Genomic DNA, 11,778 nt, shown 5'->3' on the forward strand with positions numbered 1-11,778 from the left:
CTTAATTATGACGAGAAACTTGTTAGAATAAAATATATAGTAGAACAATGGAGCAAACGACACTTACAATTGGAAGGTTAACACTGGTTAAGTCTTTTTCAATTTCTCAATTAAACCATTTATCTGTAGCTCTACCAAACCCTAAGAGTAATGCATTAAAAGCAATAAACAATATTCTATTTGATTTTGTTTTCAATTTAAAATGTGATAAAATTAAAAGATAAGTATGTACTCAAAAGTATGAACATGGTTGGTCAAGGATGGTTGATATAAATTCCTATATTATAGGATTAAAGTCTACTTGGATTAGGGGATTAATTAAGGATAGTAATTCAAAATGGAAAACACTGCTGGAGAATACTATTAATATAGAAAAACCATAAATACAAGTTCAGATTATATTTTGCAAATGCAAGAATTTTTAAGAAATGATTTTTAGAAGGAAGTTACCATAGCTTTTACAGAAATCAAAGATAACTCGAAAGTAAAATTTTGGCAGGATTAATGTTGCCAGCCATGTTGGAACAATAATAAATTTAAGATGGGAAATCAGTCCTTTTTTAAAAATAAATCTTGATATGTTAAAGGAAAAAGATGTGTAATTGACTTGTTTGATGAAAATGAAAACCTTTTAGATTTTGAAATGTTAAAAAGAAAATTTGATATTCAAATGAATAATATAACATATTTGGGAGAAAGAAAAGCTGTAGTCTCAGATTTAAGAAAATACAACTTCATTAAAAAAATAAAGTTTTCAAACCTTTTATACCATTTGATATTAAAACGTTTGTATGAAAGCTGACATGAATTCATAAATACGCATTATTTCCCTTTTATCCCCGACCAGCGCCATATTAGTTGTCGATTTCTATTGTTCTGCTCATCGCTACACACCCCCTATATAAGGCCGGATGCACTATTCATGCTTCACCGCATTCGGGTATTTCATTCACCCGAACACGTTACCTTGGACGAAAAGACTTGTGGAAATGCGTTTTGAACAAAATAATATGACAACCCCTGCACTGGCAAGGAATATCCAATGAACGACGAAACAAGACAAACAGAAATACAGGCACAAATACTTAAAAAATCCTCGATAATTGTAGACCATTTTCCGGTGTTGTTATAACATTGCACATGCGCAACCACACACTGTGGCAGATCGAGCAATGTCAATGATCGATGGATTTTTTTGTAGAAACCGATGGAAACGATGTTACCATGTTACTTTCTTGGATTAACTAACATTTATTTACTGTGTTGGATGTAGTGCCGCCGGAATTTTCAAGAAGATGCATACATTATGCTCTTTTGTATTTTATTGATTGCTGTTTCCTTTATTTTTTACTACAAATATTTTACTATAAAATATAGTTCATGCATTTTGAAGTCCGTGTAACCTGAATGCCTCGATCGGAAAGCAACCGACCGTAACCTTTTCGACCGGTATATATACCCCAGTGTCAGTAGAGGAGCGATCAAAACTGATATGGCGACCAAACGCTTTTATGAGTTCATGTCAGCTTTAACAAAGATGTTCAAAACCAAAGTATTTTCTGTTAAATGAGACAAATGTAACACCAGCGGGAAAGGAAAAAAGGAGTAAACATTTTGTTATTACCAAGGGTACAACATTTACTAGCATAATTTGTTAGAGTTTGCAAATGTAAAGGAACTAGAATAGACTTTAATAATAAAGCTTTTTTGTGACTTAGATGATGTGACGTCAGAAGTGTTCAATATTGTACTCATCATGATTAAAAAAATATACACATACAGGATTAGATGTCGGAAAAAGCCATTAACAGTTAATGCCCATGTGAATGATTTAAAACAGTTATATAAAGTATTCTAATTCTGTGCAAAAGAAAGAAGTGAGATGGATAAGTTCAATGCAGACTGGGAAATTTGGACCTCTGTTATTAACTCACTCTAGAGTGCTCTCTCTCTCTCTCTCTCTCTCTCTCTCTCTCAATAAAAAATGTGCTCTTATATGCTATTTGATTTTTTTCTTAGTAAATGTTCATTATCATACAGTTGTTGATTGTGGTAGAGGGCAACAGTTGGTCTGTAGGACCGGCTCGCAAACTGTTTCCCAAGGCCAAGGGCCGCGGACAACAGTTTGCGAGCCGGTCCGACAGATCAACTGTTTCCCTCTACCCCAATCAACAACTGTTTTGTTATACCCCTTCTAATCAATAACACGTTTTTGCGGAATGTGACCTCACCGGTCATCAATCTTTTTTAACAGTCGATTTTAACAGTTCCAATCTAACAGTTCCAGTCCAACAGTCAAAATGCTGGACATTTTTCGTATAGAGTTATATAGTAACTGTTTTACAGGTGTATAACAAATACGCAATGTTGATGCAAACTGTTAAACATGCTTTGCATCCTTGAAAATGTGTGATGTATGCAGAAGCAGTTGGCTGATTCATATGTTTGTATCATAAAATTTGAATAATAATGAAAAAAAAATAATTATAATAAATAAAGAAACGAATTGACTTATTTTATTTATACAACATTTGTCATATCTTAACTTCTATGTATTCTCTAAATAGGCTCATAGTAAATATATTCAATCTTTACGTAATCATTCAATATTATTTCATTGCATGTATATATTTTAATGCAAACTATCTCAAACTTGGATCCGCCAAAGCGCGTCCGCCACCTTACTCTCACTTTTGCTATTTTGGACTTGTTAATCGAAAATGAAAGTAGGTTTTTTATTAATTTCACAATAATAACTTATCAGCTAAAATTCAATTATACCTTACAGACATGATAACGCATGTGATGAAATACCAAAGGTGTAAGCAAGTACTCTGGTGCAGGCATTTTGTAGTTTATTTGAAAATGTCTTAATTTATAAGTAAAGATATGAAATACTATTTGACAGGGTTTTCTGTCCGACTAGTTTAATCAAAAAGCCTAATAGGATTTTATGTGGGATAAATAACCGAATATTAAATCCCTTTTGGATGGAACTATTTAGATCAAATTTCAAATCAAAAACTATCTAAAATGTTCATTTTTCTTTTCAAAAACCACACAGTTTTGTAGTAAACTTATAATGCTTCCTTGTTTGGAAAAAGGTACGCAACCCCAGAAAAAATGTCCATTTTTGAGTTGTCGGTCCCTCTGTTCAAACACAATGTTTGAAAATGGTATTGTACTTTAGAATTCTGCAGTGCACTCGTCAATATACTTGGCAACAACGGAAATCCATTTTGAATACTCCAAACTATTTCTGAAGCGCGTCAAAAGTATTTCGAACATTTAAATTAATCTCAATAGCTGTTATGTCTACATGTTATCTTATATTAAAAGTATTTAATCCCTCCATATTCTCAAAAATCTATCATATTTGCTTTGTGCCAGTGGTGATGTATAAAGCGGTAAAGCATGCATGCCTTTATTTATATATACATTGGAAACACACAATCATCCAATCATTAAACTTGGATTCAATCAATTAAACAAATTTTTCTAACTAAGGTAGGAGGAACAACATCTCGTCCAAATGTTTCATCAAGCTTTCTCTTAAATCTCCAGACGCTTTGTTTAAAGGATACTGGTACATGTGCTCCACTTCGCAAGTAAGACATTGTTTTAACGTAAAACCACTCTCCACCATATAATTGGAACCCATTTCCCATTTCTATTAACTTCTTACAGTTTTTGTTTATATCATCTTCCCTTAAAAGCCAATACAATCTAACAACGTGTTTTGGAAACCGCTGATTATTGGTACCGTTTAGATTCAAAGACCTTAGAACATCCTTCTCGCACTTTGTTAAGTGTTTTAAATTAGCTTCAATGGTGTATTTGTCATAAATTTCTTGTAGAACAACATTTTTGAACTTTTGTTTGACATCATTTGCCAGTTTTGATACCGTTTTATTTGGATGGTCAATGATACTGGAAAGTAACGAAAATGGGATCCATTTAACATCGTAATCTTTTTCATCTCTTGAAAGTTTATCATCAAGTTCTTTCAAATCAGAAACGATGCTATCCGTTTTAAGCCGATCTATAAATGGTGACTTTATACATGCCTCTCTATAATCAATCCTTTTTAAAGCCTCATATTCATCGCTGTCCTCTGGAAAGTCTGAACAAACTGTATGTGTATCCCATTTTTCGTTTATGGAATCAATAATTTGATTCACTATAATGAACTTTCGTTTAAATTTATGTTTTCTGACTTCATCGTCGATGTAATACTTGATTGTTTCTGATACCCGTTCTTGAAATTTTCCATGTAGTCCACTTTTCCAGATGAATCTGAAAACATTGCAAAACATTTCTTTACAGTAAATGTTTGTCAAGTCTGTTATCAAAATATGTTTTTGAACCTTCTTTACTTACTGTTTTTGTTTCTCAAAGACCGGTATCAGAGCTTTGACGTCACCTTCTGCAACAGACTTCATTTCGTCTGTTAAAGGACGTTTTGCCCAAAACTCACCGTCTGTTTTACTGTACTGTATCTACAAGAAAAAATGTATTATATATTAGAAACGCGTTTCAACAAATATTGGTTTATTGTTACCATAAGAAATTATAAACCTTGAGCTGTTCTTTGTAATCTGACACTTTTTTGCTAGACGAATATTTTTGGCAGAGTCCAAGTAAATCCAATGATGAAACAAGCAAGCGTCCGTTATGCTCTTCTAAGACAGTATCAGCAACCTATGTAGAAAACAAAAAAAACTGAGTATATATAGTATAAAATATTTTGCATGGTTTTCACCAAGGAATGTTTTGAAATGAATGGTTCCCAAACCCTTTAGCAATGTTTTGCATATAGAATGGATGAACGCAATACCAATTATCTTGTGTGGCATGTTTTCGTCTGCTTTTGTACATAATATTAAATTAACGACATGAATAAAGATTCATTCGTATGTTTTACAAAATGACATTTGTAGCACAGTTATAATTAGTTTAAACATACGTTCTCAGTTTTATACTCCTTGGTTGATCGCGATATCATCATAGCATTTAAAATATGATATACAATGAAGCGCATTGAAGTGGTAAAAATGTTTGTTTAAAGGGAGTATTCTAAACTTTGTATCGAACGTCAATTGTTACATAAGACACACCCATTTCTTTTGAAACGAGGAAAACAGTATTCGGCACAATGCTTTCGGAACCGACCCTCTTCTAAACAACACAAGCAGGAATTTTACAAAGGCCCATTATACACAAAAACAAAAACTTTCTTTCTTTTCTTTTTCTCTTTCTTTCCAACTATGTTCAGAAACAGTGCTATTGTTCAAAATAAGAATATTTTTAGTAACTTTGTGTTTTGAACTGTTGTTGTTGAGGAGAATGGAATATGCGCGGGGCATGGAAAACATATACGGAGAAAATATAATTATAAATAATTATATAATAAATGGACGTGTCCTATGTAACAATTGACGTTCGATACAAAGTTTAGAATATTCCATTCAAACGAACATTTTTACCACTTCAATGCACTTCATTGTAGTAAACATCTTTGTGAATGTATTGTCAATCTTTGAAACCAGTGGATCATAATTACTCGCATTTCAAATATGAATCATTTTCCTAAAAATGAAGTAACTGGCCCGATAGCAAAGATTGCCATTTGTCCGAGCTATATTTTAATAAAATTTGATTTATTTTAATCAACTGTCATGGAGTTTTTTCGTTATATACTGGTACCTGTGTGTCAAAAACGTTCTGGAGAGTTACTCCGAACTGGTGATATAAAGCAGCGCTGTCGTAGGAGCATGCATGTATCACCTACCAGTGAATAATGAGAAAAACTGATCATAAAAATCATAAAACAAAAAGAAACATCATTTGCTTTAATATGACTATAGAAATGTAACAACAACATAGTTAATAAATCTGAAGTAAATATATTTTCTCTACAAACAATTATATTGATTCCATATTTTAAAAATGTACAATTACCTACCTTTAAAATTTCATTGGATTCCAGCACTATTTTTAGGTGCCCTTCAGAAAACAGTTCTCGGTTTTCTTGTACATCAAACAGGTACACGTCACCGCTGTAGGTACAAATTTGTAGGAGAGTCATTGGACCTTCGACCCCAAGGGCAATCCCTTCACAATCTACCGCCAAGACTGACTCACTTGACAAGATGGAGACAACATGGCGACATCGACTTGTTTCAACGATAATTTCAACCGCTTGATTTGCCATCTTCATGTACCAAAAATATATTGATAGATAATTCAAACTAAATGAAAATCGTATGCATTGTATTTATTAAACATGATGATAATGGGTTTTTTTTCTAAAGATGATCCCGATATGAAGTCCCTGTAGATTTTACCTAATGTCATAATGAAGATTGCATGTATTGAAAGTATTTGGATTTCATAAAATAAAACATTCTGAGATAATTATTTATGTAATTAAATCCAATCAAAGCAAATTTGAATTGGTAAAGCAATATTTTACGCTTGTATCTGTCTCATAAAATTCATTTAGGCAGCAATATTTTTGGTAAAAAAGAGAAATGTTTAGAAGGTTACAATATCTTGCAATTTGGAACAATGGACAAAATAACCGTGTAATTTGCAAAAAAATTACTATAATTATTTACTTTAACTATAACTTTCGCTTTCACTTTAGTTTCGAGGTAAAAAAAGAACTTTCGTTTTGTAATTGTACGTTTTGTTTAACATTATGAAGCGAACCTACAATCTGAATGATAATAATGAGTAATGATAATAATAATAATAATATATCACATATAATAATGCAAATAACGATAATACGAAATATTTTTCATCAAACAATGGTTGGAACTAAAATATTTTAACATTTTACAAGTTTGGGTGAAATAAAAAGTACATGTTATTAATTATAATCCATATATAATTCAAGATTTAAATATCAAAAATTTTTAATTATAATTTGAATTGTATTTTTAAGATACGTAAACTGAATAATTTTGTAAATATTAATGTTCATGTTTGAAAATTACAACACCCCACTTCTTTTTTTAAAAAATAAGGAAAACTTCAAAAAAGAAGAATAAAAAAACTTACAACTTGATTCATTTAATGCGAATATCCATGTATCTAGACTTACTGACACTTGAGATAGAGTTGATTAAAAAAAGAGATAAGAAATAGCATTATCATTTTATTTATATATAACCCAGATCTAGTGATCATTGCTATAATGCATCAAATATCTACGTCGCGTGCTAGCATATGGATAAAGTCCACTAATAATCTGTTACTCATGTACTCATGTAAGGGCACATGCCATACTGCTTGAAAAAAACCCAGCTTGCGTTATATTGGTTTCCAAATATAATTACCTGATTTCGTTTCATTACCATTGTATTCTTTCTTAACTTGTTATATCTTAAGATACAGTGAATCCCTGGGACTAACATGGCGTTAAAAAACTACTTTTATCTATAATTGATTTCCGTATGAAGTGGCTATAACTTATGTAGTTTACTTGACGTATGGCCATCACCTCCATCTTTCGATACATAATACAATGTATGTAAACAAAACAAGTCATGGTATATGTTGCTACCAGCGTGACTTTAATTGTTACATAACACTGTAACATATTGCGTAAAATTATGTAAAATAACGTTACGTAATACTACAATTAAAATTTAATTGAATTATGTCACAATTCTGCATTTGATCTTAATATGATGTAATTATAATTAATCTTTGAATATACAACTATGAATTTTATTGATTGGCTGTATTGAGAAACGGAAATTGAAAATTGGTTACGTAATATCGTTAAACAAATTTCTTGTGGTCTGAAAACGCCATGTACATCTACAATAAAATACATGCATGAAAAAAAAAGAAAAAGAAAAATGAAAAAAAAAAACCCATTCAACACTGGAAAGGTGGGTGGGAAGTGGTGGATTTTTAAAGAAATAATCAGAAGGAACAGAATCAGTATACAAAGGTGTTACCCGTGCGGCGTCCTGAAAGAAAGTGAATTAGCGTCGCTAGAATTCCCGCGTTTAATTTCATTGGTCAAATGATGACACTAACATAGAGCACTCTCTACTTTTTGATAATATACATTAAAAAGTGCGATAACTCGTAAGGCGAAAAATTGTAAAATCAATATATATAAAGTTTTTAAGTAAACTTAAAATTCCTTTATTTTACTGAAGTGTAAAGGAAAGAAATACTTGTGATAGTAATACCATGTGTTCCGGCCAAAAATATAAACAACTACATTTGTTAGCTTTCTGAACATTGCAAGGAATTGGTTATTCAATCTATCAAATCATAAAATAAATAATAAATAAATTGTTAGCATTATATGTTGCTTAAAGCCCTTTTCACAATTGACGCACGTGCACTTTAGAATACTTTGCATTCGGAATTCTTTGGCTTCGCACGAGCAATCACTTACGTTGCACGAGCTCTCACATTCGTTGCATGCGCTTTTGTGGTCCCATCAAGTCTCCTTTAAGCCCCTTTCACAATTGGTGCACGAGCAGAAGCGACCAAATATTCGTGCGACCGAAAAAATGAGATATGAATTCTTAATTCTTGCCAAAATAAAGTATAAATAATATAAATATAAATAAAGTATTCGTACGAATTTTGCACGATCTAAGCGAGCGTTGTGCGATGTAAACGCATTGAATCTTGCGATATATCTTGCGTCTGTATTCGACTGTTTTCAAATGAAGGCAACTGTTGAAAGATAATAAGATAGGAACGCGCGAGGGACTAGGTGATCGGACGATTGAACGTGCGCAAATGTGATTGGACGTTCGATTATGCGTTCCATGGTACGAATGATCGTGCGAGTCAGAGGGGGTATATACACCGCCCATATTCAGTAGACATAGTTGAAAGCGAGAAAAATACAGATTTGCAGCAGCATTTATTATTAGGCCCTATCCCTCAATATGATTATTCTATTATATCTGATTGGTCTAGAAAGTCACGTGACAGGGCAATGTCATAAGAATGAACAAGCCGATATGAGCATAAGGTGTACACAAATATATCAATAAATCAAAAATATTTAATCATTATGATTCTCTTTATATCTCAGAACCAACTTAACTATCTATGATTTGTGAAAGAAAAAATAGACAGTAATTACACAGAAAATCAAACAATCACGACGTTAATGTTGCGACTGTTGAAAAGTCAAACATTATTAGAAATCAACGTATTTTGTGTATTCATACGTTGCTTTGTATAATAATACGTTTGTTGCATTAATGTTCAGGGAATATGAAGATTTATTCACCAGAAAAAACAAATTTTTTATCGGGCAAAGCCCTCCGGAAATATGATTTTTCTTGAGAAAATAAATCGTCATACATGTATTTCCCTCACCATCATGGAATAAATGTATATTGTAAATTCTGTTCTTAAACAGAGAATATATGAAACAGGGTATATATATTAGTAGCAAAGCATGGCATATTGAGGCTGATAATTCGTGCAATGATAGCAAAACGTTGCAAGATAACATGAGACACTTTGAGCAACAGTCTCACGGTCGCAAAACAGACGAATAAACACCAGCGATTTATCTTACGATCTTTATAAATCGTGTAACACTCTTACGAGTACACAAAACGTTGTAAAACGATCGTACTAATGTTCGTGCGTTGCACCGCAATGGTTTGTATCGTAGATATGAATCGTAAACTGTTGCCAAAATAATCGCATTTGAAAAAAGTATTCGATTGAACGATTGAACGTGCGCCAATGCGGTTGGACGTGCTATTAGGCGTTCCATGGCACGAATGTTCGTGCAAGTCAGAGGGGGTCATATATATACCGCCCATTTCCGATATTCTTCAGTAGACATAGTTGAAAGCGAGAGAACATGCTGCCTAAGAAGAAACAGAGATGCAGCAGCATTTATTATTATACCTCAATATGTTTATTCTATTTTATTTGATTGGTCTAGAAAGTCACATGGCAGGGAGATTTCATAGGGATGAACAAGCCGATATGAGCATATGATGTAGACAAGTATGGTTAAATCAAAAATATTTAATCATTATGATTCTCTATATATCACAAAACCAACTTAACTATCAATGAAATCAGGAATAAAATGTGAGACAGTAACAGAGGAAATCAAACAATCAAACAATTTTAAGAAATCAACGTATTTTGTATAATCATATGTTGTTCGTTTATTGCATTAACCTAATGTTCAGGGAATATCAAGTTAAATTACCCCCGAAAAAATAAATTTCCCTAGGGCGATGCCCTGGGGGAAATATGATTTTTCTTAAGAAAATAAATTTTCATATTTCCCTCACCATCATGCAATAAACGTATGTTGTTGAATAGTGGTCTGAAACAGAGATGCTTATACAGGGTATATATATACTAGTGGCAAAGCATGGCATATTACTGATAAGTCGTGCAATGATAGTAAAACGTTGCAAGATAACATGAGACATGTTAGCAACAGTCTCATGGTCGCACCTACACGCATTAAAATCTGCGATTCATATAACGACCTTTAAAAATCGTGCATCACTCTTACACAAAACGTTGTAAAACGTTCGTACTAATGATTATGCGTTGCACTGCGATGATTTGGATCGCATTTGGTTGCGTCTGAATAGTGTGCATGTCCACTATTTTGAGGAGACTTGACGCGACCACTAAAACGCATGCAACGTATGCGAGAGCTCTAGCAACGTATGAGAGAGATCGTGCGAATCTAAAAAATTCCGGTCGCAAAGTGTTGTAAAGTGCTCGTGCGCCAATTGTAAAAGGGGCTTAAGGCCCCTTTTACAAATGGTATACGGACAGAAGCGAAAAAGAATTCGTGCAACCGAAAAAATCAAATATGGTGTGGAGACTTTTGCCAAATAATCGCATTTGAAAAAGTACTCGAAGCGACCGTTGTGCGATGTAAATGCATTAAATCTTGCGATATATCTTGCGTCTATATGCAACTGTTGTACAATAAAAGCGAGTGTTGTAAGATAATGCGATAGGATCGCACGAAAGATCAGATGATCTGACGATTGCAATTGGACGAGCGGCGCTCGTCCGGTCATGCGTTTCATAGTACTAATGCTCGTACGAGTCAAATGAGGTATATACGCCGCTCTTTTTTTAACGCTAAAGAATCACTAGAAATAGTTGAATGCACGAGAAGATACAGCCCAAGAAGATGACAAAAGCAACAGCTAAAATCAAGGTCATTTTTGGCATGAAACAGATATACTCATACAATGTATACATTAGAAAGTATTTGCTCTTGTTTTATTTTCGCCCATTTTTGTCAACAGATAAAGACATGGAGAATTTTAATGTCTTATATTATTTTTTTTAACCACAACACTGTTGGGGCAATTTCAAAACGATGCAAAACTGAAAGTAGAAGAGTAAATAACACGGGGCGAAAATAACACTATATCCAGTGAATACAAGTGGCAAAGAATGGAAACTAAAACCGATAAATCTTGCAATGATAGTAAAACGATATATAGATTATAAAGATTGCATGAGGTATGTTGAGCAACAGTCTCATGGTCGCACAACACACGCAAAACAGCTGCAATTTATCTTACGATCTTTAAAAATCGCGCATCGCTCTTGCGAGTACACGAAACATTATGAAACATCTATACTAATGTTTGTGCATTGCATCGCAAGATTTTGGATGCGTGTCTGAACAGTGTGCATGTCCACAATTTTTAGGAGACTTGATGAGTCAACAGAAGCGCATGCAATGAGTGCGAGAGCTCCAGCGACGTATTCGAT

The 11,778-nt window shown here is 33.1% G+C and overlaps 1 protein-coding gene across 2 annotated transcripts; it reads right to left on the reverse strand.

The window, feature by feature from the left end:
• Positions 1 to 2,490: 2,490 nt before the first annotated feature.
• LOC128156943 (uncharacterized) lies at positions 2,491 to 8,525 on the reverse strand. Of its 2 annotated transcripts, none has more exons than XM_052819284.1 (6): positions 8,429 to 8,525; positions 5,966 to 6,214; positions 5,707 to 5,787; positions 4,579 to 4,701; positions 4,381 to 4,499; positions 2,491 to 4,296 (listed from the first exon to the last, which is right to left on the reverse strand). In XM_052819284.1, the coding sequence occupies exons 2-6, from the start codon at positions 6,212 to 6,214 to the stop codon at positions 3,477 to 3,479; spliced, it is 1,392 nt and encodes a 463-aa protein (XP_052675244.1). In that variant the 5' UTR covers positions 8,429 to 8,525; the 3' UTR covers positions 2,491 to 3,476. The 2 variants fall into 2 exon arrangements, with proteins under 2 accessions (XP_052675244.1, XP_052675243.1); XM_052819283.1 differs by lacking the exon at positions 8,429 to 8,525 and adding an exon at positions 7,069 to 7,209.
• Between the last annotated feature and the right edge of the window lie 3,253 nt (positions 8,526 to 11,778).

This window comes from Crassostrea angulata, chromosome 7 (genome assembly GCF_025612915.1).
Source record: "Crassostrea angulata isolate pt1a10 chromosome 7, ASM2561291v2, whole genome shotgun sequence".
Lineage (NCBI taxonomy): Eukaryota > Metazoa > Mollusca > Bivalvia > Ostreida > Ostreidae > Magallana > Magallana angulata.